Consider the following 26,133-nt stretch of genomic DNA (forward strand, 5'->3'; position numbering starts at 1 on the left):
CACCATAGGTTACAAAATTATTGAAAAGATAAATCACAACAAACAAGGAGTTTTCAAGCCTCTATTGGTGATATGTTGGCTAACATTACCTTGCCCAAAGCAAGTCACATGTCCAAACCTGAAAACAAGGAACAGAGAGATGCCACTTTTTGAAAAGAGGAGCATGAAAGACTTTGAGGTCATTAAAAAAAAAAAAAACAACTCAACAGCAACTCCTACAGGACTTCCTAGTGCCCCAGGTGGTTGGGACTCTGCACTTCCAGTGCAGGGGGCACAGGTTTGATCCCTGGTTGGGGAACTAAGACCACACATGCCGCAGGGCATGGCCAAAAATAAAATAAAGTACTTTTAAAAAAGACTTCCTCTCTAGCTCAGTAGTAAAGAATCCGCCTGCAAGGCAGGAGCCACAGGAGACGCGGGTTCTATCCCTGGGTCGGGAAGATGCCCTGGAGAAGGGCATGGCAACCCACTCCATAGTCTTACCTAGAGAATCCCATGGACATAGGAGCCTGGAGGGCTAGAGTCCGGGGGGTTGCAGAGAGTCGGATACGACTGAGGTGACTTAGCATGCCCAGCCTTGGTTTAAGAAGTGGATAAGTTGCATGGTGCCCACTTGACTTGGGATGCTATCAACCTGAGGTTGCATGGAACTGCCTGTTACACTTCCAGCTGAAGACAGAGGGGGCTGATGGTGTGGGACACAGGGCATCCGAGGTGTCAGCTACATACGGTCCGCCTCTTGCACCACTCAGACCCTCTCACGGCACATTTGAAGTCTGTTTCTTCAGTTTCTTTCAATCTCCAGAAGGGGCTAACTGCACAAAAATCAGGGGTGAGGCCGAGTCACTGGTGCAACTGGACTAGAGATGCAGCTGAGAGTCGTCTTCCTCCTCCGCCTCTCACGGGATTTTCCTCTCCCTCAACGTTCATTTCTATTGGCTCAGGTCGCTCGCTTGGTAGGGTGACCAGGACTGTCAGACTTGAGGAGTCGGCGTCGCCTTTCTCTTGTCAAAAGATGGTTGTAACAGTTAGCCATTCTCCATTTTCCCTTAGGATATAAGCACCCAGAGACGCCCCAGAGAAAGCCCTGGGTTCGGATATGTTCCTCTCTGTCGTCACTGAATAGCAGCACCGTCACTTCTCAGGATAACCAGGGCCAACTACCCCCACCAGGAAAGTAACTCCTTTCTTTGCCGGTCCATCAGAATACAGAGCTCAACGTGACCAGATGGGGTTCACAGGTTTAAGTTCAGAGGAACACTGTTCCTGGGGCAAGACTTCATCCCCTGGATAACAATGTAGTGGGACCTAAACGTTCGGGGACCAGAAGTAAAAGAGCTTCCATTGGGTTTCCGGGAGTGATGAGAGCAGCTGTTCCCACCTCCACACAGTGCCTCTAGCTACTTGGATGTAGTATATATGGGCCATCGGTTCAGGGCGTACCCCGCACGCTGGGGGACAGAGCCTCAACCCTGCAGGGTGACGTCCCCAGCCCGCGTCTTAGCTGAAGGGAATCCTGATCTCTCTGCCCGGCTGCTTCAGCGACATGATCTGCGTCAGAACAGAAGAGCCTGCAGTCACAGCCCGCTGTCACAGCTCTTCTGACGCGGAGGTGATGCTACGAAAGATCGATCAGACATCAGGTAACCTGGCAGAGCGACTGTGGGCACAGAGAAAGTCTATATCCAGAGTAGGCGTTGCCCTGTTGAGGAAGCATTTCTCCGTCTCCTGCTTCGACGAGGTCTCATGTAATCAACTGGGCAAGTGAGTGGCTTGTCTTCTCTAGGGATGGTGTCACACTGAGGGCCAACAGCTCTTATGATGACAGGGCGGCCTTTGGAGGGGTCATCAGTGAGCTGAGTCTCAGGGAGAGGAAGCCCCCACCCAGCCTCCAGCCTGGCCCCCATTGTCCCTGGTCATGGCCCCCTGTGTAAACCCTGGTGTGGCTGAGGAAGCAGGCCCCTGTCGTCTACTGGACAAGCCATCTTGTCTACCACATGGTCAAGTACTTCCTTAAAAGAGGGGAGGGGTCTCGGGCGGGCTTGGGGGGCACAAAGATCTGCCTGCTTTCCCGCCCAGCCCCGTCACACTCATATGCCTCTTCCCCAGACCTCCTCATCACTAGTCTTCCAGTCTCGCCCCTTTCTTATCCCAGACCAACAGCCAGCCATTCACCACCGCCCAGGAATCAGTATATCCTTACTGCAGACCTCTCCCTCTCCCCTCCAGCCCTGCTGGGAGAACTTCACCTCACCACTGACAGTCCCCTGGGGACAGTCCTGAGTACAGTGGTCTACCAAAGATGTGAAGAACGCTAAAACCAGTAGGTGAAATTGTGGGGGAACAGAGTTTTGGCCAATGCGATGTTTGCGGGCCCCACTGGTGGTGGCTTGTCCCTGCACAGGTGGCTCCCTGGTCCCCGGGAGCCAAGCCTGGATGGCCGCCCACCCCCTGCCCTGGCACCCGGTGGCCGAGATAACCTGAGCGTCTTCCTCAACTTGACTAAGCTTCAGACATTTCAAGGGGCAGAGAAAGTGTGTACAATGACTTCTAGAGCAAATACTCTAAGGAAAAGAAGGTCACAGGCCTCTCCCTGTCATGCCTTGTTACCTCCAAGCGGATCAACCGGACAAACCTAGTGTACGCGTGCACCCACGGGCAGTCGTGTCCCACTCTGTGCGACCCCATGGGCTGTAGCCCGCCAGGCTCCTCTGCCCACGGAATCCTCCAGGCAAGAACACTGGAGCAGGTCACCATGCCCTTCTCCAGGGGATCTTCCCGACCCAGGGATCGAACCTGCGTCTCCTGCACTGGAGGCAGGTTCTTTACCATCTGAGCCACCAGGGAAGCCCAGATAAACAGTGTCAGCTTTGGAAGCAGCCCAGCAGGGAAACGTCGTCTCTGGGAGCAAATTGCTTCCTGACCAAAGGGGCCGAGGCACCCGAACTGCAGGAAGAGGACTCTGGGAACGGAGCTTGAGGGTAATGAGACTGTCAGGGGGATGGGCAGAGGACATTTACAGATGGATAGAAATGAGTGACTCACACGGAGTCACTGAACCGGGACTCCAGTTCAGTGCCTGGCAAGGACGCAGTCAACATTCACCGCTGGGACGGCGGCTTGAAGCCTGTGACAGCGGCCTTCAGTAAGGAGGTGGAGATGCCGGGGCCTCCTTGGCAGAGGACTGAGGGAGGGGAGCTGAAGGCCCTGCGGGATGGGCTGCAAGGTGAGGCTGGAGAGCTTCCACCAGACCCAGTGTCCTGGAGAAGGCTCTGTGTCAGACAGTGAACTGGACAGGCTTCGGCACCTGTTAGAGCCTGGGGACGGCTGTCGTCTGCAGACCACGCTTGGCAGGAGAGGCTGCCCCGGGTTCACCGTCGGAGCCAGGATGGACACGATTGCTGAGATGAAGAGCTGGCCACAGCGGCAGTCAGGGCATGGTGGGGCCCGTAGTGATGGCCAGGAGAGGGTCGTGTGCGCGATGAGGTGGCATTTTGGACAGTAACAACTTCCGGAGCCGGCAAGCAGAAGGCTGATGGTAACTGGCTCGTCCGTGGAAAAATCACAGTCCCTCGCAAGCTCCGGATGTAGGACAGTTCTCAGGTCCAAAGGCGGCAGGTACAAGCATATCCGTGGCCTTTGAGCAAGGGCCCTGGGGCTCCCTGCCCAGCTTATACGGTAAGCAGTCCTCCTAAGGGCGGGGGGAGGGGGTAGGTCCTGACTTTGAGGACAGGGGCGTCCAGAGCTTGTCCTGCTGCTCAGTTCTGGAGGAAATGCCACCACAATGCCAGCTCCAGGGGGCTCTGGAGCATGGGCCTGCACCTGCTCCTGAGAGGCTGACGGGTCATTTCCCCGGTGCCGGACATACACTTGCCCTGGGCCTATCGTGACCAGAGCAGTAGGAGCCCCTAGCGCTTGTCAACTAAGAAACACACAGCTTGAAAGTTGTGAGTGAAGTTTTATCTGGGGCAAAACGAGGGCTGCAGCCTGGGAGCCAGCCCCTCAGAGAGCTCTGAGGGACCTCTCCAAAGAGAAAGGGGACGGTCAGGATCCATGTGATTCTGGTGAAGGGGATACATGCCAGGGCGCATGCATTTTCCCGGAAAGTCTCCACTCGTCTTGTGAAGCCTTGCACGTCACGTGGAACAGGGGTCACCATGGGGGACTTTAGTGCTTTTCGAGATACGAGGAGATACAAGAACTGGGCTCGTAAAATCGGCTCCGGAAAATATCTACGTGAAGACCTGTCCTGGCAGTTCCCCCCACCCCAGCAGAGGGCGCCACATTTCCGCTCTGCACCCTGAACGCCTTCAGGGGGTGTTGAAGTTCAGCAGGTTCAGCAGGGCATGACTTAATCCTTGGAGAGGCCGACGGTGGCGGTTTAGTTGCCAACTTGCATCCAACTCTTTGTGACCCCACAGACTTTAGCCTGCCAGGATACTGGAGTCGGTTTTTTACTTCCCCAGGGCATCTTTCTGACCAGGGATGGAACCCAGCTCTGCTGCGTTGCAGGTGGATTCTCTGCCGAATGATCCACCTTGGCAAATGCCACTTTGTAGTTGACAGGCTGGAGCCGTCGAGGGAGGTTTGAACGTGCCCCTTTCCCTGCTCAAGGCACACCTTCCCGGGACACCTTCCCAGATATCAAAGGGAATAGGTGTCATTTTAAAAGCTTCGTTTGAGGTCCCAGCAGCACCCAGTGCTGGAGGTCTGTGTGTGTCCTTCACCCAGGCTGCCCACTGCCTCAAGATGGGTCAGTCCTTATGCCTAATTTATGCTGGGAACACTGTATCCTGTTTACAAGCAGAATTCTGATCACCATGGCAGCTAGGGTAACATCATAGCGTGTGTTTACTAGTTACTCAGAATTCCCTGGACTGCCAGGAAAGTCCCAGAAGCATGACTTTCATTACCAAATATTTGAGGATTGTTTTTTCTAGAGATCTTCCTGTTACTGCTTATTAATTTAATTCCACTCTGGTTAGAAAACATACTTTGTATGACTTAAATATTTGTATGACTTTAAAATTTTTTGACACTTGTTTTATGGCTCAGAATATGATCTCTCCTGGCAAATGTTCTGTGTGCCTTTGCCAATAAGGTGTATTCTGCTGTCGTTGGTAGGAATGTTCTATAAATGTCAAATTTGTTGATAGTGTTAGCCGTGTCTTCTATTTCCTTCCCGAATTTCTGTGTCCTTGTATTGAAAGAGGGGTGCTGGGACGTCCTGCTGTAAGTGTGAGTTCATCTCTCTCTCTCAGTAGCTCCATCAGTTTTGGCTTCATTATGGGATATTTTGCAGCTCGCTGACAGGTGCATGTATGCCCAGAATCGTCATTCTTTAATAGACTCCTTTGTCCTCCGTCTCTGATAATATTCTTTTCTCTGAAATCTATCTTGCCCGATGTTGTAAGAGTCACACCAGTTTTCTTTTGATTTGATGTGCCATATCTTTCTCCCTCCTCTTATTTTTAAGCTGCTGTGTCTTTACATTTAAAGTGGATTTCTTGTAGGTAGCATAGTGTTGGGTCTTGTTTTTTTAAACCAATTCCACAATTTCTACCTTTTATACAGGAGTGCAGACCATTGTGTTATTTCAAAAGAGTATATACTTGCTTGACATGGCTGTGTCAATGTCTCCTGTACAGCAAAGTGAATTCAGCCACAGATACACAAATATTCCCTCTGTTTTGGATTCCCTTCCCTTCTAGGTCACCACTGAGCACTGAATAGAGTTCCCTGTGCTTTACAGTAGGCTCTTATTGTTGTCAACTTTTTGGGTTTTTTTAGTGTTTAAATTGTTTCATTGTTTAATTTTTTTGGTATTCAGTCACTAAGTCGTGTTCAACTCTTTGGGACCCCATGGACCGCAGCACGCCAGGCTTCCCTGTGCTTCAGTGTCTCCCAGAGCTTGCTCAAACTCATGTCCATGGAGTCAGTGCTGCCATCCAGCCATCTCACCCTCTGGCGCCCCCTTCCCCTCCCGCGCCCGTGTCCTGAGTGTTGTAAATAGCGCTGCAGTGAACACGGGGGGTTGGGGGGCGTATATCTTTGACAACTGAGTTTTGTGTGACAACATCCTTACCGATTAATTCTTTCAACTGTATTATTTATGGGTCCATCTTGATGGCTGCTTTTTCTCCTCCTTATGGTTCTATTTTCCTATTTCTTGCATGCCTGATACTTTCTGATGGGAAATCAGACCATGTGAAGTTTACTGTTTGGTGCTGGATATTTCTACATCCTGCAACTATTCTTCATATTTGTTCTGGTTGCAGTTGAGTTACTTGGAAACAGTCTGATCCTTTTGGGATTTGCATTTAAGCTCTGTTAGGTGGGGTCCAGGGCTTCCCTGGTGGCTCAGATGGTAAAGAATCCACCTGCAATGCAGGAGCCACCGATTCCATCCTTGGGTCAGGAAGATCCCCTGGAGAAGGGAATGGCACCCCACTCCAGTATTCTTGCCTGGGAAATCCCATGGACAGAGGAGCCTGGCAGGCTACAGGCCAGGGGCTGCAAAGAGTCGGACCCGACTGAATGACTAACATTTTCATTTTCACAGGTGGGGTCCAAGAAGCATTTGGTCCGGGGTAATTTCCCTGCTCCTGAGCTGAGACATGCCTACTCTGGCTGATGGTACAAACGACTACCCCCTACCTTGTGTGAGCACCAGCTGCTGCTGTTTCCAGTCCTCACGGTGGTTCTTTCCCAGCCTCGGGTAGATCACTGGCCCCCACCCCGTCCTTACCCAGCATGTGCTCACTGGTGCTCAGCCGACACTGCAGGGCAGCCTCTGAAGGCCTCCAGAACTCTCTGTGTGTCTCTGTCTTCTACAGCACTCTGCCCTGTGGGATCCGGTACGTGGTTCCTGGACTCCGCTTAGGAGACACCGGGTCTCGGGCTTGCTTCTTGTCCTGGAAATACCCCAACTGGTGCTCGCTCGCACAGCAGAGGGCGCACTTCCCTTGTTTTCTGTTGTCTTCACGGCCTGATGCCCAGTGTCTTAAAAGCTGTTGTCCGCTAGCTTTGCTGAGGTTTTCAGTTGATTAGCTCAGAGGATAAACCTGGTCCTTGCTTTTCCATCTTAAATAAGATCAGATGTCCTCTTGCCTGTTTTTCTATGGAAGATTTCTTTACTGCTTTTACAGATTTTTTCTTTTGGCGGCTCTGGGTCTCCGTTGCTGGCTGGGCTTTCTCAAGTTGCGGCGGCTCCTCTCCAGCTGCGGTGCTCAGGCTTCTCATCGCAGTGGTTCTCTTGTTGCAGAGCAGGGGCTCTGGGCACTCGGGCTGCAGTGGCTGTGGGATCAGTAGTGAGGCTTGTGGATTCTAGAGAGTGGGCTTGGGAGTTGTTGTGCACGGGCTTAATTGCTCTGAGGCGTGGGGGATCTTCCCAGAACAGGGATTGAACCCATGTCCCCCACACTGGCAGGTGAATTCTTAACTACCGCATCACCAGAGAAGCCAGCCTGTTTTTAAATAGAGCCTGGGAACCTATCACATTTTTTTTTAAATTCGAGTTACTTACAACGTTGTGTTAATTTCTACTATACAGCAAAGTGATTCAGATACACACACAAGTGCGTGTGTGTAGGAGAAGACTCTTGAGAGTCCCTTGGACAGTGAGGAGATCAACCCAGTCAATCCTAAAGGGAATCAGCCCTGAATATTCCCTGGAAGGACTGATGCTGAAGCTGAAGCTCCAATACTTTGACCACCCGGCTTCAGTCTGTCTGCCCTCTGATGCCCTCTCTCAACACCTACTGTCTTAAAACTGACCTTTTCCAGTCCTGTGGCCACTGCTGAGTTTTTGTACAAGGGTTCCCTTTTCTCCATCCTTTTCTCTCTACCATCTGTTATTTGTAGGCTTTTTAATGGTGGCCAATTTAACTGGCATGAGAAGCTACTTCATTGCGGTTTTGATTTGCTTTCTCTAATAGCTGGCAAGGTTGAACATCTGTATGTCTTCTGTGGGGAAATGTTTCTTTCGTTCTGCCCATTTTTCAATTGGATTCTTTGGTTTTTGTCATTGTTGAGTTGTATGAGCTGTTTATGTATTTTGGAAATTAAGCCCTTGTTGGTTGCGTCATTTTCAAATATTTTCTCCCAGTCTGTAGACTGTCTTTTTGTTTTGTTTATGGTTTCCTTTGCTGTGCAAAAGCTTGCAAATTTCTTAGGTTCCATTTGCTTATTTTTGCTCTTCTATTGGCTTCAAGACTGACCTAAGAAAACATTTTCCAATTTATGTCAGAGAAAGTTTTGCCTATGTTGTTTTCTAGGACTTTTATGGTGTTTTGCCTCACATTTAAGTCTTTAAGCCATTTTATCTTTTGTATAGTATGAGGGAGTATTCTAACTTCATTGGTTTTTATGCAACTGTCCAACTTTCCCAGAACCACTTGCTAAAGGGACAGTCTTCCTGCATTGTATATTTTTGCCTCCTTAGTTGAAGATCGATTGATCAGAGGTGTCTGGATTTATCTCTGGGCCCTATATTCTCTTCCATTTATCCTTATGTCTGCTTTTGTGCCAATACCATGCCATTTTGATTACTGTAGCTTTGTAGTATTCTCTGAAGTCTGGAAGAGTTATGCCTCCTACTTTGTTCTTTTTCATCAGGATTGCTTTGGCAATTCTGGGTCTTTTATGATTCCATATAAATTCTAGGATTATTTCTTCTAGTTCTGTAAAAACTGTCATGGGTAATTTGATAAGAATCACAATACATCTATAGATTGTTTTGGGTAGCATGGCCATTTTAACTATATTAATTCTTCCAATCCAAGAGCATGGGCTATCTTTCCATTCTTTGAATCATCTTCAGTTTCCTTTATTGATATTTTAGAGTTCTCAGCATATAAGTCTTTCACCTCCTTGGTCAGGTTTTTCCCTAAGTTTTTTTGTCTTTGGTGCAATTTTTAAAGGTATTGGGGACCTGCCTTTTAAAATTTGAATTGACTCTGTTCAACTCTTAACTGGCAGAAATTACTGATAACTTCTGCTTCAAAAGGAAGATGAGACAGTGAAAAGTTTTCTTTCCAACCAGTTTTTCAAGTTTTGAGAGCTAAAAAAAACAAAACAAAACAAAACAAAACATACCAGACACTAAGAGGTGGAACTCTGCAGTTCACCACCAACTGAATTCCACCGCTTGGCAATGGCACAGGTGTGTGGCCACTGCCTGGAGATTTGCAAAGGCAACTTCTGCCTAAAGTCAGGCTCTCTGCCTTCCCCCTGGGTGCCAGGAGTATGGGGGACCTGAAGAAATGACTCAGTGGTTTTGTGTTCACCCTCTGCCCCTGGAAACACCCTGGGGCTGCTCATTGCTGTGGGGGCCCAGTGCTGGGCCGTGCTCCAGAAGCCCAGGGGCTCCTCCAGGGCCCAGAACTAGGTCCAACCAGCCACTGAATCAGAACAGCCTGCGGGTGAGGCTGGGGCCGGTTTGCACCCTGGCCCTGCCCTGGGGATTCTGACAACTCACATGGCCTAGGAGGATAAGTTTCTGATGCCAGATCGCGAAACAGGCCTCCTCACAGTCTGCTCCCTTGGGCCTGCCTCCTGCGCTGCTGTGAGCTTCTCCAACTACAGCTTTATCCAAAGACCTTGTTGACTCATGTGTTCCCGAGGCCTGAAACCTGGGCTCCTGGCTTGCTGGGGAATTGTGGGGGAGGGTCTCCAGATCTCATCCAGCTGGGGCTGTGCTAGTGCAATCAGCGGACAAGGCTTTAAGTGCATTCGTGAAATTCTGCAGACTCACAAGCAGTGGAGCGTGGACTGTGGGCTGCTGGCATTTGCAGAGAGAAAGGGCAGGTTTGGGGCTGGGGGGCCTCAGTGGCCATGCACAGGCCCCCCACCCCCAGGCTCCTCTGCCAAAGGGCCTCCATCCAGACACAGCATACAGGCACCACTGCAAGATCCGTGCCGCATACCATCCCAGAATCCAGGGGAGTGGGGTCCCTAAGACGTTTCCTGAGGGAAACATTTAGAACTTTTGGATGAACTGTAACAAAAGTCCTTTAATCCTTAATCGGGATCCCAGTAAAGAGAAAAGTCCATTGGCCAAAAATGAAAAAGACTCTGACAACCAGTGTGCTGGGTAGCACTGATGCCATGGGCCCTGGGGCTGTTTGCTCATCCGGGGCACCAAAGGTTTTCCATTGCAACAGCCACGAGAGATGGGCTAGCAGGCCGGGACCTGGGCGAGGTTAGCACTGAGACTCCAGGACCAGGAAGGACTGGACTCTCAGTGGGAGGGTGGGCTGAGGTGGAGAACTCCATCTAAGGGTGGCACGGAAGACATTTGTCCTGGCCCCAGCCCTGAATGCTTAGAAAGTCTCCTCTGTAACTCGCACCCAGGGCCAGCCTTCTAGTCAGCTTTCGGTTCAAGTTGAAGCCACGTGCCTTGTCTTAGAAGCTCAAGCTGAGGATCCAGCAGAGGTGTGAGCAGTCCTGATATGGGCTTCTGGGCTCCTGGTTACAGGAGGAGCTGACTTCATAAAACTGTTTCCAGCTGGACATTTAGGATTTCGATATATCTTATATATATATCATGCTTCTGCTTACTAATAAAATCTGACCTAACATCTGTAGGGTATGGCTTTCCTTATAAACTGTCCCATCGTTGGATGCTGTTAAGGACTGAAGCACAGCTTGTTCAGCTGTTTCCTCTGGGATAGCCTCCAGCATGGGAGACCCCAGCAGAAGGTATTGCTAAGTGCTTGGGGTTGACAACAGGGAGAAAAACGCCAGCCACCACCAACAGCTGGGACGTCTCCTCTTTTAAAAGCTCCGATCACCCCCACCTTGCTTCGTGGGGACATCTGGTGCAGATCCTAAAAGTCAACTCAAAACTGTTATTGATCAAATCACCGGAAAACAAGCCTTCAGTCAGCCTTGGTCTACCCAGTGAGCTCTTTTATTTAATCAACGAAGCTGGTTTTCATTGAGTATAGTTCATCTACAAAGTTGTGTTAGTTTCAGGTGTACAGCAGTGATTCACACACATAGATATTCAGATGTATAGATTTAATATATATTTAGATTCGTTTCCATTACAGGCTATTGCACAATGTTGACCATAGATCCCTGAGCTTGTGGTAGGACCTTCTTGTTGATCTGTCTTACATATACAGTAGTGTGTGTCTGCTAACCCTAAGCTCCTAATTTATCCCTCCCGTGCACCTTTCCCCTTTGGTAACCATAAGTCTCTTTTCTATGTGTGTGGGTCTACTTATGTTTTGCAAATAAGTTCATTTGTATCACTTTTTTTTAGATTCCAAAGAAGATATGATATATACATATATCACACATATCACATCTTCTTCGATGCATTAGTCCCTGGAATGCTCATGGACTCCAGATAAAAACACAGCAGTTACCTTAAACTGCTAAAGAAGGCAAAATATTGGAAACCGCTTAGGTGTGGAATTCATAAAATGACTAAGGAACTATTACATTCTCGAGTAGAGTGAAATAAGGTTAAAACTATGCTATAGAAAATGTTTCTCCAACTCTGGGGAGGACCAGCTAACCTAAGAGAGCAAAGCCACAGGCTACAGCTCCATGTTACCAGCGATCCAGGCAATCCCGAGGCACCAGACCTTTGAGACCACTCCCAAAGCTGCCCAGGGGTCTGGGAGAGAGCATGGAAGCTCACGTCTTTCCCCCATATCTTTGTTGTTGTTCAGTCGCTAAGTTGTGTCCAACTCTTTGTGACCCCACGGTCTGCAGCACGCCAGGCTTCCCTGTCCTTCACCATCTCCCAGAGTTTGCTCAAACTCCTGTCCAGTGACTCCATGATGCCATCCAACCATCTCATCCTCTGTGGTCCCCTTCTCCTCTTGCCTTCAATCTTTCCCAACATCAGGGTCTTTTCCAATGAGTCAGCTCATCACATTAGGTAGCCATAGTATTGGGGCTTCAGCTTCAGCATCAGTCCTTCCAATGAATATTCAGGACTGATTTGCTTTAGGATCTCCTTGCAGTCCAACAGACCCTCAAGAGTCTTCTCCAACACCACAGATCCAAAGCATCAATTCATGAACTCCTTATTGCCAAATTCAGACTTAAAATGAAGAAAGTAGGGAAAACCGCTAGACCATTCAGGTATGACCTCCATCAAATCCCTTATGATTATACAGTGGAAGTGAGAAATAGATTTAAGGGTCTAGATCTGATAGATAGAGTGCCTGATGAACTATGGAATGAGATTCGTGACATTGTACAGGAGACAGGGATCAAGACCATCCCCATGGAAAAGAAATGCAAAAAAGCAAAATGGCTGTCTGAGGAGGTGTTACAAATAGCTGTGAAAAGAAGAGAAGCAAAAATCAAAGGAGAAAAGGAAAGATAAGCATCTGAATGCAGAATTCCAAAGTATAGCAAGAAGAGATAAGAAAGCCTTCTTCAGTGATCAATGCAAAGAAATAGAGGAAAACAAAAGAAAAGGAAAGACTAGAGATCTCTTCAAGAAAATTAGAGATACCAAGGGAATCTCTTGCAAGGGAACATTCCATGCAAAGATGGGCTCGATAAAGGACAGAAATGGTATGGACTTAACAGAAGCAGAAGATATTAAGAAGAGGTGGCAAGAATACACAGAAGAACTGTACAAAAAAGATCTTCACGACCCAAATAATCACGATGGTGAGATCACTCACCTAGAGCCAGACAGCCTGGAAGGTGAAGTCAGGTCAGCCTTAGAAAGCATCACTATGAACAAAGCTAGTGGAGGTGATGGAATTCCAGTTGAGCTATTTCAAATCCTGAAAGATGATGCTGTGAAAGTGCTGCACTCAATATGCCAGCAAATTTGGAAAACTCAGCAGTGGCCACAGGACTGGAAAGGTCCGTTTTCATTCCAATCCCAAAGAAAGGCAATGCCAAAGAATGCTCAAACTACTGCACAATTGCACTCATCTCACATGCTAGTAAAGTAATGCTCAAAATTCTCCAAGCCAGGCTTCAGCAATACGTGAACCGCGAACTGCCTGATGGTCAAGCTGGTTTTAGAAAGGCAGAAGAACCAGAGATCAAATTACCAACATCAGCTGGATAATGGAAAAAGCAAGAGAGTTCCAGAAAAACATCTATTTCTGCTTTATTTACTATGCCAAAGCCTTTGACTGTGTGGATTGCAATAAACTGTGGAAAATTTGGAGAGAGATGGGAATAAGAGACCACCTGACCTGCCTCTTGAGAAATCTGTATGCAGGTCAGGAAGCAACAGTTAGAACTGGACATGGAACAACAGACTGGTTCCAAATAGGAAAAGGAGTATGTCAAGACTGTATATTGTCACCCTGCTTATTTAACTTCTATGCAGAGTACATCATGAGAAACGCTGGACTGGAAGAAACACAAGCTGGAATCAAGATTGCTGGGAGAAATATCAATAACCTCAGATATGCAGATGACACCACCCTTATGGCAGAAAGTGAAGAGGAACTAAAAAGCCTCTTGATGAAAGTGAAAGAAAAGGGTGAAAAAGTTGGCTTAAACCTCAACATTCAGAAAACGAAGATCATGGCATCTGGTCCCATCACTTATTGGGAAATAGATGGGGAAATGTGGAAACAGTGTCAGACTTTATTTTTGGGGGCTCCAAAATCACTGCAGATGGTGATTGCAGCCATGAAATTAAAAGACGCTTACTCCTTGGAAGGAAAGTTATGACCAACCTAGATAGCATATTCAAAAGCAGAGACATTACTTTGCCAACAAAGGTCTGTCTAGTCAAGGCTATGGTTTTTCCTGTGGTCATGTATGGATGTGAGAGTTGGACTGTGAAGAAGGCTTAGAGCCAAAGAATGATGCTTTTGAACTGTGGTGTTGGAGAAGACTCTTGAGAGTCCCTTGGACTGCAAGGAGATCCAACCAGTCCATTCTGAAGGAGATCAGCCCTTGGATTTCTTTGGAAGGAATGATGCTAAAGCTGAAGCTCCAGTACTTTGGCCACCTCATGCGAAGAGTTGACTCATTGGAAAAGACTCTGATGCTGGGAGGGATTGGGGGCAGGAGGAGAAGGGGACGACAGAGGATGAGATGGCTGGATGGCATCACTGACTCGATGGTCTTGAGTCTGAGTGACCTCCGGGAGTTGGTGATGGACAGGGAGGCCTGGCGTGCTGCGATTCATGGGGTTGCAAAGAGTCAGACACGACTGAGCAACTGAACTGAACTGAACATGCTACATTTCTTAGTTTATTTCTTATCTTTCTAAATCCTGTTTGCCCCTAGCATCTTAAGATCATCATCTCCTAAAAAGGCTTCTAGCTATTCCTAATTAATCCTAAACCCTAAACTCAGCAAACTCCTTTGGCCATAAACATTCCCCTCACAAATAGGTCTCAGATAATAATCTTTCCCATGGCCTCAAGCTGTGGCCCATGTGCTCATCCCGGGACATTCTTTGTAAAGATCCTTGAACAAGTGTCAATGGTTATTTTATAGATTATTTTCTGGGCACAAGTGTAGAAGGCTTTGTGCTTTCTCATGCTTCTGTCAAGCACAATAATCACCTTAACATTCTTTCCAGTCAACTCAACCGAAGAAAGGAAAGAACAAGTCAGAATCACAAGGCCTAACTCCTTCATCCCAGGTCCGTGCCTGCGGAATGAGGAGAGGGGTTTGGGGCCGTGCCTCCATTCTGTCAGTAATGCCTAACGCGGCTCCCGACATCGGGCCAGGTGCTTCCTTGAATGCCGCACCAAGGAGGAGGGTGTGTTTCTCCTGAGGGTGACAGCAGGGCTATCTTTTGCTGCTGTATTACGGGAAGCCTTTTTAAATTGGTTCTTATGTATTCATTTTTGGCTATGCTGGGCCTTCATTGCTGCAGGGCTTTTCTCCAGCTCTGGCCAGCGGGGGCTGTGCTCTGTTGTGGCGGGCAGGCCGCTCTCATTTCAGTGGTCTCTTCTGCTGTGGAGCACGGGGCCTAGGCACGCGGGCTTCAGTAGCTGCAGTTCCGGCCTCTGGAGCACAGGCTCGATAGTTGGGGTGCAAGGGCTTAGTTGCCCCGCAGCAGATGGGATCTTGCCGGGTCAGGGATCGAACCCACCTCTCTTGCATTGGCAGGTGGATTCTTTCCCACTGAGCCACCAGGAAGCCTCAAGAAGCGAGGCTTTAAGCGCCTCTTTGTTGTTGTTCAGTCGCTCAGTCGTGTCCGACTCTGCGACCCCATGGATGCAGCACGCCAGGCCTCCCCGTCCTTCACCATCTCCCAGGGTTTGCTCAGATTTATGTCCACTGAGTCCGTGATGCCATCCAACTATCTCATCCTCTGTCATCCTCTTCTCCTCCTGCCTTCAGTCTTTCCCAGCACCAGGGTCTTTTCTGATGAATCGACTCTTTGCATCAGGTGGCCAAAGTATTGGAGCTTCACCTTCAGCATCAATCTTTCCAATAGTTATTCAGGATTGATTTCCTTTAGGATTGACTGGTTTTGATCTCCTTACAGTCCAAGGGACTCAAGAGTCTTCTCCAACACCACAGATCAAAAGCATCAATTCTTCGCCACTCAGCCTTTTTTGTGGTCCAAATTCTCACATCCATACATGACTACTGGGAAAGTCATAGGTTTGAGTCTATAGACATTTGTCAGCAAATAATGTCTCTGCGTTTTAATATGCTGTCTAGCTTTGTCATAGCTTTTCTTCCAAGGACCAAGCGTTTTTTAATTTCATGGCTACAGTCACCATCTGCAGTGATTTTGGAGCCCAAGAAAATAGTGTGTCGCTGTTTCCATTCTCCCCATCTATTTGCCATGGAGTGATGGAACGGGATGGCATGACCTTCGTTTTATGAAGGCTGAATTTTAAGCCAGTTTTTCCACTCTCTTTCACCTTCATCAAGACACTCTTTAGTTCCTCTTCACTTTCTGCCATAAGGGTGGTGTCATCTGCGTAGCTGAATTTATCAATATTTCTCCCGACAGTCTTGATTCCAGTTGTGCTTCATCCAGCCCAGCATTTCACACGATGGACTCTGCTTAGACATTAAATAAGCAGGGTGACAATATACAGCCTTGACATACTCCTTTCCCAATTTTGAATTAGTCCATTGTTCCATGTCTGGTTAAGAACTTTTTAAAAATAGGCTTTTCTGGAGTTTAAGAAAGCTATTTCTAAGCAGGTAATCATATCACCTCCAAATAATGACATTTTTATCAGGTCCTTCCCAATATTTATACCTCTTATTCATTTTTCTTGCCTTATTGACTTAATTAGATCTTCTAGGCAAATGTTGAATGCTGAGAGCACACATGCTTGTCTTCTTCCTTATTTCAGAAGAATCTTACCTGCAGAGAAGGGCTTTAAGGGAGGGTTATATTTTGGCAAGACCCCCGACCCCTCTAAGGAGATGGAATCCAGGGGGTCTAGGAAGGAGTACAGGTAGGACCTGTGACCAGGTGATGGGGGGAGGACGGGTGGGAGGTACGAGGGAGACGCAGTCCTCTGCCCCAGGTGGCTACTTTGGAGCTTTGAAGGATGGGGTGATGCCCAGGCCCTGGGGAGGTGGAAAGATTGGGACTGCGATGGGATACCTGGGAAGAGGTGCTATAGGAGGGCAGGCCTGGGGAAAGCGGGTAGAAGCTAGGGTGGAGATACCCAGTGGTGAGGGGAGCCCAGACGTGACTTGGTCACAGATAGGGTGGCCTCAGGTGGGAGCTTCCGGTAAGCATGGCTTCTGGGTGGTGTTCCCACCCCTGTTACTGGCCCTGCAGTGGGCGCGATACCCTGACCTGGAGATCATGGGCCTCAGGGCGCAGCCCAGGCCTGCATCTCCTGGCTCCTGAAGCTCAGCTGAGGCCAAGGTACAGGGGCCAGGGCCTCTGAACACTCAGGGCAACAGAACAGAGAGAGAGAGCCAGGAAGAGGCCCCTTGGCTGGGGAGGCAGGCCCCGGACAGGGGCCCAGGACAGAAGACACCAGCCTGATTCCCAAGAGGGCCCGCACAGGGGGGAGAGGGCGGCTTCAAATGCCAGGCTGTGGGGAGCCACAGAAAGGTTTAAAGCAGGAGAGTGACCTGATTGACGGGTGCCTCCTGAAGGTCAAGAATGACTTGGGAAGCTGCTGAAGCAGGATTCAGGGAGCAGGGGGCAGAGGGAACACCAGGGGGCCTCGATGGGCTCTGGGACGAGGTGGTCAGGCAGGGTGGCTGGGTTTCAAGCGTCTGCCTCTGTTACCTCCCGTGAGACCCAGCTGCCAGCTGCCCCTTTTCCCCCAGAATTTTCCTCTAGGCTTCATGGAGAACTTCAAGTCTGAAGCCACTCCTGGCATCTGGCAGCCTGCCCATCTTCAGACCCTCTGCCAGAAGAAAGGGTTCCCTGGGCAGCAACGCTGGGCTGCTGCTACTGGGAGACAGGGTTCAGCACCTGCTGCCAGGTTCCTAGCCAGACCTGGGCTGGTCCTGACTCCCCGCCCCTGAGCTGTGTGGCTTAAGGCAAGACCCTGCCCCTCTCTGAGCCTGTTTCCTTATCTATAAAGTGGGGAGAATGTCACCCTGTCACTTTGTTGTCATGGGGATCTGACAGTGCCAGGCATTGGACCGAGCATACAGTAGGTGCTTACTAAATGTGAGCTCTTGCCAACCAAGGTAGGCTGGCTTGTCCTGCCCCCACACTCCCTGGAGACAGAGCCCAGAGCAGGGCAGGCTGGGCCCCCCTCGAATGGCTCCTTCATCACCACTCCTGCCCCTGCTGGGCGCTGTGGGGCACTGTGGGAGGTGGGGGGGGCGGGGTCAGAGGGCCGCTGGCACAATGCTCCCTGCTGTGTTGGGGCTGACCTGAGGGCATGGTCCCTGAGTCCTGGCATCTGGGGGAACCACGACCTGTGGCCAGGGCAGGGCTGATAAGGCTTGCATCAAGCACCTGGGCCGGCCACTCCCTCGGGACAGCCTCCTTCCAGCTGCTGAGCTGCCTCTGGGAGAGGAAGATAGGCCTTGGCATCCCTCTGCATGTCTGTCCCCTGGACGGACACCTTGTTGGCAGGTGTGGGGAGTGGGGTGAATTAGGGACTGGGCCCTGCCCATCCTGGTGTCAATCACCCCAGGCACACTGAGGCCTGCAGAGAGGCCGCTCCGGCCCAATATCACCCAAGGGTCAGGTGCTGGCTCCAACCTGGCCTTTGTCCCCCTGGTGGTGGTGGCTGGGGAAAGGGGGGTGGCTCAGCCTCTGGTTGGTCAGTGACTTCAGCAGGTCCTGCCCACCTTTGGGCCCTAGTTCCCTGGGCTGAAGTGAGAACTTGCTGGCCCCCCACCACCTTGAACTTGTCTTTACACAGTGGGGAGGGTGGGAGGTCCCAGCAGGCCAAGAAGTTTCTCTTCTTTTTCCCCAACAGCAGGAGGGGCTGAAAGGGGGTGGGGAGTGAGCAGAACCTGAGGGAGCCTGGGGGTGGTGAGGGCCCTGCGTCCAAGCCCCCACGCCCTGGAGACCCCCTCCCAGTCCTCTATGAGGGGCAGCGGGGAGAAGATCGATGGGTGAGAATCGGAGTTAGGAGCCTCCAGCCCCTCGTTAAATATAGAACCAAGGCCCCTCCCACAGCCTTCCCCGTGGGCTGCAAGGCCTCGATAAGCCCCCGGTGGCCTGGGCCGGCCCTTTCAGCCTGACCCCACCCCCGTCCAGTGCTGGGACATCCAGGGAAAGGGGTGGACGTCCTCCTCGGGGGCCGTTGAGCTCCGCTTTGAGCAGAAGCGCCAGTACTGGGAGGAAGCCGTGGGGCAGGAGGGCGCCAGAGAGGCCCAGGGGGGGCCGACGCTGCCCCCGACTTGGCGCGGCTCCTGGCCGAGCTCGGCGCTTTGGTTCGCCGCGACCTGCAGAAGGTGCAGCGGGAGGTGCACCCCGCTTACGCGGCCGCCGGCTTCCCGGCGTGGGAGGCCTACCTGCGTGCCTTCCACGGCGCGGTGGCCGGGCGCCTCCAGGAGCTCGCGCACGACGCCCGCGGCTGCGAGCAGCTCTACGTGCTGCTGGACTGGGCCGCCAGCGTCTACAGCAGGTGAGGCCCGGGCCGGCGGCCGGGGGGTGGGGCGAGGGCGAGGAGGGGCTGGCACTGCCCGCCCGCGAGGCCTTCCGGAACCTGCTCTGAAGGGCACAGGGCACCTTTCTCCTTTTCCTCCCCGGGAGAGTGCTGGCTGTTAGGCACCCAAGGTCCCAGATCCGGGAGCCCTTTGATATTCTCTCCTCCCCCTCCCAGACACTGGTGCTCTCCCTCTCGGTTCAGAAGCTGGAAAGCGCTATGGGCGGGGTTGCTTCCGAGGCGGCGAGCCCAGGGAGTCCCCCCTGGTCCACGCGGGGCCTTTGAGTGAACTGGCCACGGGCGCCCCCTCCAGGCTGGACACAACCACGGCTCACCGCGCTCTTGAGGGCTGGCTTTCACCCCCACTCTTGCTTTGGATGGACACCTCGGTTCAGGGCTCTGCAGAACGTGATGGGGTGGGTCCCCCGAGCCCCTGAGCGCTCCCCAGCTCCCCAGGCAGGCGGGCAGTTGGAGGGGCGCCAAAGTGCTGGGCTCCTTAATATTCTGCGTGGCTGCAGACAGGCGCCCGCCCCGGTGTGGGCTGGATCCTAGCTGGACCCTGAACTGCAAGGTCCTGGGGGCGTTTAGAGCTCAATTTGGCTGAACCCCGAGCGAGAGGGTGGAGGTCACTCCCGAAGCAAGCTGGTCGAGGTCCATCCGGACTGCCTTCTTTATGCTTTCGGGGCACGCTCCGCTGACTGCTTAGCCAGGAAATCCTGAGGTGGGAAACCGAGTGGATAGGCGCTTGGCACGGAATCCCGGAGGGCGGGCTGGGGTGCCGGGCGTGTGAACGGAAGCCCAGATTCCGGGCCTCACAGCGATGGCATTAGGCTTTGAGCCAAGGCAGAGGGCAGTGGGTGCAGCCGCGGCCACATCAGGGTCCCGCCCAGACCTTCAGGCCCCGCCCTGCCTTCCAGTCCTGATTTCCTGGGCTCCCAGGACCAGGCTCTGCCCTCGGAGCCGCTGCCCCCGCTCCTGGCACTGGACTTCTGGGCCCGTCTGGAAGACGACTACACCAGCTTCCCAGAGGTGAGACCAGGGCGGGGCCGGGCCGAAGGGGGCGGGGTCCAGGTAGAGGGTGGTCAATGCCAGCGGGGTAGGGAGGCGCAGTGCCCAGGGTCCGAGCCTCTCCGCTCTACGGCCTCGGGCGTGGGCCTGTGTCCCGGCAGGGGTGCCCTTGTCACCAAGGGCGTGCCCTAGGGCTTGGAGGTAGGGGGTCTCCCTCCTGGGAGGGTCTCACCGCGGCCCCTTCCCTGGCCCGCACAGACCAAGATCGAGAGCTGCTTCGATGGCATCCTGCAGCTGGAGCAGAGTCGCTGGGCGGCTGCGGAGGCGCCCGAAGAGCTTCAGGGCCTCTGCACACGCCGCTGTCCTTCGACGTCTCCATGGTGCGCCGGAGGGAAGGCCGTGGGTTTAGGCCTCTGGCGGTGGAGACTCTCTTATAAGGCACAGTCACAACAGCCTCTCCCCATCGAACGGGAGCCTGAGGCCCCACGTGGGGCGCGGGCAGAAGTCCTTGGGTCTCATGACCTGACTGGGAGAGCGAAGCCACAGCTCCCAGCTGAGCGGGGTGGTTGAGGGACCCTGTGGATGTGCGGAGCTGGGAGGGCTGACCCTCTGGAAATCGGGGCCCCTGGAAGTCGGAGCCGAGACTGGGAGGCAGAGCGGGGAGGGTGGAGACGTCCCTGCTACACGATTGGGCGCTGGGGCCATCGGGATCCAGTACTCAGACGTGCTCGCTCGCAGCTCGTGGCGGAGCACGTGAAGGCGGCCGGCGCCATCTCCGCAAAACTGGAGGCCACCACGTTGCGGATCTGCGCGCGGGCGCTGGGGCTCTTCCTGCATAGGTGCGGGCGAATCCTAGGCCGGGATGTGGTGGGCGGGGTGGCCAGGGTGTGGACGCTGGTTGTCCCTGGGGGGGACCCATTCATCCCGTTACCTCGGAATTCGAGATTCCGGACAACTGGGAGGGAGAAACCTGGAGGGCGGGCTCGGGGTCTTAGCAGCCGGGGAGAGTCTCCAAGGCCCCTGCGTACCCCGCCCCCCAGGTTCCAAAAGGCTTTTCTGGAATCAGGAGCAGTGAGCAAGCCTCACGTGTGCGCCAGCGTCAATGCCAGCGAAGAGCTCAGGTGGGTTTGTCCCGCGGTGCCAGGCGCGACCGGCAGGGGGCGCGCGAGCCCTGGGAACCGCAACGCAGACAGCGCCCCTGTGGCCCCTTGGTGGCCTTGCCCAGAGGACTCCGGAGGGGACTCCGTCTCCGTGTTCGTCCCCGCCCCTGTCCCCTCCGTGGGGTCCTCTCTTGGCCCCGCAGAGCTGAGGCCCTGGCAGGGACGCAGGGAGCTTCAGGGCTGAGCAGAGGCCGAGGTTCCAGCCACCCTTGCCCAGCTCATCCCTGCCACCCAGGGCTCCATTCTCTCCTCCCTTCATCCCGCTCAGCCTCCTTACTTTGAAGGACCCTCTCTCTTCTTGGAAGCCTGCCTCGCTCCCGACCCCAACCCTCAGGGCCTTGCTGGTGCTGGGGCCTGGGTTCCTCTACCTCCAGGGGACAGTGGCCCTCCCCTGCGGGCTGCCAGAGCCTTCAGCCCCAGGCAAAGCCATAGTGTCCCCAGCTGAAGAAGCATCAGCTACTGCTGATGGTGTGATGTCCCCACAGACAGACGGGAATGCAGTGTGGGGGCTCAGAAAGGCATCGCCGCTGGTCGACAGTCACGCAGGCAGTACTTGTTGGATCTGGGAACCCAAAGCATGACCGTGATCAGGCGCTGGCTCACTAACACTCTTCTGTCCCTAGACTGTGCCAGCCTGGTCCTGGGCACAGGGGACTCTGGTGTAGGCCATCTCTGGTCAAGCCCTGATAGAAATTTAGCCTGCCTTTCTGTGTCCCTGCCTTTCTGGAGAAGGAAATGGCAACCCACTCCAGTACTCTTGCCAGGAAAATCCCATGGATGGAGGAGCCTGGCGAGCTACAGTCCATGGGGTCACAAAGAGTTGGACTCGACTGAGAGACTTCACTTTCTGTGTCCCTGGGCTGCAAACTGTCTCCTCAGTGATGAAATGGGGACATTGTGATATTTGGAGAGGCAGTTATGAGGCTCAAAGGGCTTCCCTGGGAGCTCAGAGGATAAAGAATCCACCTGCAATGTAGAAGACCTGGGTTCAGTCCCCGGGTTGGGAAGATCCTCTGGAGAAGGGAATGGAAACCCACTCCAGTATTCTGGCCTGGAGAATCCCATGGACAGAGGAGCCTGGCGGGCTACCGCCCATGGGGTCACAGAGTCAGACTCGACTGAGCAACTATCCCGAGCATCTGATAGGAGGGGCTGTGCTGCACTGTTCTGTCGCCAGGAGGGATGAGGTCTGGCTCAGCCCTGCCACAGGGGCCCTGCCATGCGGTGGGACCTCGACACTCCCCTAGCCCACCCCTCCGTGCTCGGCTCCCGGGCGCACTTCTGCCCCCTCACGTGACCGTTCCCAGGGCTTCTCCACTGTGCCGCCCCAGGGGGCTGCCCTTCACACTATAGTCTGAGTGATTGGAGCTGGGGTGGCACCCAGCCTTCACGGCTGTATGCCAGGCCGTGAGCCCTTGCCCGCTTTCCCCAATCCTGGCCCCTCCCCCTCCCCAGGACTCACCTTCTGGCCAAGTTCCCAGAAAGCTTTGGAGAGCTGGAGAAGGCCCTGGGGGCTGCCGCCCGAGCCTTTCAGAAGCGGCTGCTCCAGGGCTTTCAGGGCGCTGTGCAGGTGAGGGGGCGGGCCCTTCTCTCCCCACTTTCCTTGCCCAGCAGGTGCGCCCTGTGTCCTGGAGCCCGGGGGCCCAAGTCACAGCACTCATTTACCGTAGGGGCGTGTTGGGGTGGTGTTTCGGGGGCAGGCAGGGAACCCAGACAGGTTCCCAGCTGAGCAAGAACAGTTGGGAACAACTGCCTTCTTCCTTCACGCCCTGGGCTTCTCTGGTGGCTCAGCTGGTGAAGAATCCGCCTATAATTGCAGGACACCCAGATTCCATCCCTGGGTGAGGAGGATCCCCTGGAGAAGGGAATGGCAACCCACTCCAGTGTACTTGCCTGGAGAATCCCATGGACGGAGGTACAGTCCATGTGGTCACAAAGAGTCGGACAGGACTAAGCGACTAACGCTTTCACTCGCCTCTCAGAGACCAACTCTGAGACTCTCTGAGGACCCTCTACACAGAGCGGGTGCATCTAGGGAATGGCGCCTCATCCAGCCCCTCAAGGCGCCGCCAGGACTCCCGAGGCAAGGGCTGGCTAGAGGCTCAAACTCCAACCATGCCCACGGGGCCTGCCGGCCTGGAGGAGGCAGTCTCAGAGTTTTCTCATCAGGGAAAGGTCTAGAGCAAGGACAGGGGCTGTCCCCAAGATACCGTAGAGAAGGGGGTCAGCTCCCCAGACTTTCTTCCTGATGCCAGCTCGCCCTTTGGCCTGAATCACGCCTGTCCGGAGCCATGCCCTGGGTGCCCAGGGGAGGGTCTAGTGGGTGCTGGGGGTCAGCCCTCGGCTGACTGCCCACCGCTCTGCCCCTAGCCGCTCTTCAGGGCCCTGTGCACCAAGGCCTGGCTGACCCAGGACCTGCTGCAGCCCCTCATGGACAAGGTGGTGGCCTTCTCGGGCCTCCTCGAGCACATGGCTCCACCCCTGGCCCAGGTATCCGGGGGCGGGGGCGGACGCTGGTGGGGGCGTGCCCAGGGCTTCTCCCGGTGACCCTGACCTCTACCCCCAGGAGACTCTGCAGCAGGTGCACCGCTATGTTGCCCGCGAGTACCTGGCGCAGGCGCTGCGACCCCCTGAGTGGCTCCGGGGTGTGGACCGCCGGAGCGGCTCCCAGAAGATGGGCCTCGAGGTGCAGGCCATCAGCAGCACCTTCCAGGGCTTGGTAGGAGCATCGCCCGACTGCCCTGGGGCGCTGGCCTTCTTGGGGGTTCTCCAGCCCGCGGACCCTCCAGCAGCGCACCCCTCAGTCTGATTTCAGCTCCCCCCTGTTAGAGACTCCCCGGTGGGCTGGCTTTGGCAAAGGATTCAAGGCACTCTCCGCGTGCAGGGGCCGGGCCAGGTGGGGAGGACACGTTGCATATATTTGCATTGATTTGCATGTACTTTGTGGGGGGTGTAGGGGAGGGATGAGGGTCACAGCCCCGTCTGATGGGCGGGGACTGTGTGGGACCTCTCCTCCACCCCACCCCCAGCAGAGCGAGCTCAGGCATGTCCTGCTCACACAGACACCCCTCATCTGGGCCGCTGGTCCCCGACTCCCCGTCTGATGCCAGGCAGGCCTTCCCCGCGGGGCCTGCGCTCACCGGCCTGAGCAGACACGGAAAGCCTCCTCTGCGCCGTGGGGTGGGGAGGGAAGAGGAACCCAGAGCCGGGGGCGTCCCCTTCCGCGGGGCGGGAGGCGGTCCCGGTGGGGCCGCGGTGGTGGCTGCAGGAGGGCTAAACCGGGCACTCACCGAGGGGCTGCAGGCGGGGGCGGGGGTGGCCCACCGCGCCGCGTCTCCGCAGGGCTCCCAGGCCACGTGGCTGGGCCAAGCTATCCCATGCGTGGCTGACATACTGGGCGAGACTCACAAAGACGACATCAGGCGGCACCTGGAGATGCTCATCAGAAGCTACCCCGACATCAGGTTCCTACCCCAGAACTGGTTCTGGGACGGGAGACGGGGAGGGGCCTCGGGGCGGGGCTCGGACTAGCACCGGCCTCCGTGCACAGGTGCCAGGCGACCTGCGGGCCCCGGACCCTCAGGCTGTGGGGGCCCTGGTGGGATCGTCCCTGCCCTTCCCCGCTGTTCTAATCTCACCGTCATCATTCAGTCTTGTGGTCCCTGGAGTCTGAAGGGAGCCAGAGCCCTTCCTCCAGCGAGTCTTAGGGGGAGGCACAGGCCCCCAGCTCCAGGATAAAGCCCTTTCTGGAAGCCCAGAGACCTGCCAGCAGGAAGAAGGCTTTGATCCTAGGGTGTGTGTTGGGGGGGTGCTGAGTCATCACGCACGTGGAAATCCCATCTGAATCTCTCCATGGCCTTGGAGATTCCAGGATGGGGAGGCTACAGAAAGCCCAGGCCTAGCCCCTTCCTGGTCCCCTGCCCCGCCCCGCCCCATCTGAGAATCCTCTGATCCCAGCCCGCTGCATCTGTTTGGCCTTGATTCAGAGTAACTGAGCACAGGAGGAAGGTTCCCCTTTTGGCCCCTTGGGGTTTTCCTGCGCAGGCTGGCCAGCCCTCCCTGGCTGCGGGAGACAGTGCTTCCAGCTGTTTGGGGTGCTTGGGGCGGGAGGGGCAGCACACTGGGCCAAGCTTCCCACCCCACGTGCCTCTCTGCTTGCCGCTGGGCCAGGGCTCCCCAGCACGGTTCTCAGGGGAAGAGGCTCTGACTCCCCTGCCTGCCCCGCTCCTGGCATCGTGGCATCGCGGCGCCCTGCTGCCTCCCTAGGTCCGCTAGGTTTCCGGAACCTCTGCCTGGGGCTCAGAGGCCGTTCCCATCAGGCTTGCCTCTTCCCGTCTCCGCCGGGCTTTGCACCCTTCAAGACCCAGGCACCCCCAGGAATGCTGGGTGCCCTAGCGCTTCCAGTCCGAGCCCCAGGGTCCCCCTCGCCCTGGGGTCCGGGGTGTCACTGGAGCTGTCGAGTCTGCAATGGGGGCCCACGTGTCTCTGCAGGCGGGACCACGTGCTGGCCATCCTGGCACTGCGTCGACTGGGCTGCCGTCGGAACCAGCACTTCCTGCTCCATGCCCAGGCCGTGCTGAGGGCTGCGGCCAAGGCTGGTGGATCCGGGGCCACTGGGGGCCGCGTGCTCCTCGAGGAGATCGAGTTGGGCACCTGCGTGGACGTGCTGGTCACCTGCATCTAGCGCTGCTGGCCTGAAAGGGGGCGGCCCCGGGGGACGGAGGGGCGGCCACCTGCCCCTAGGGACCGAGCCCCAAGCCGGGGACCAGGAGGCAGCCCCAGCGCAGCCCCAGGCTTGAAGCCCCCCGTGGGGGACCGTCCATCCTCCTCCTCCTGATGGCCAGGGGAGGTCATGCCAGGCATGCCAGCAAGCCTGAGAGGCATTCCAGGCATTTGGAGGAGGGTTTGGTGCAGAAGTTCCCTTTGGTACTGCCCACCCGGGAAGGCCTCCGTGCCTA

At 54.4% G+C, this 26,133-nt stretch overlaps 1 protein-coding gene across 1 annotated transcript; it reads left to right on the forward strand.

The window, feature by feature from the left end:
- Positions 1-1,546: 1,546 nt before the first annotated feature.
- On the forward strand, positions 1,547-26,133 carry LOC138095038 (exocyst complex component 3-like protein 4). Its single transcript, XM_068990999.1, is given in 13 exon segments — positions 1,547-1,643; positions 3,077-3,226; positions 18,683-18,986; positions 19,925-20,036; positions 20,274-20,361; positions 20,364-20,395; positions 20,754-20,854; positions 21,056-21,136; positions 22,631-22,745; positions 23,546-23,665; positions 23,742-23,894; positions 24,518-24,639; positions 25,667-26,133. Coding segments are annotated over 13 exon segments (1,668 nt in total). The 3' UTR covers positions 25,860-26,133.

This window comes from Capricornis sumatraensis, chromosome 19 (assembly GCF_032405125.1).
Source record: "Capricornis sumatraensis isolate serow.1 chromosome 19, serow.2, whole genome shotgun sequence".
Taxonomy (NCBI): Eukaryota; Metazoa; Chordata; class Mammalia; order Artiodactyla; family Bovidae; genus Capricornis; species Capricornis sumatraensis.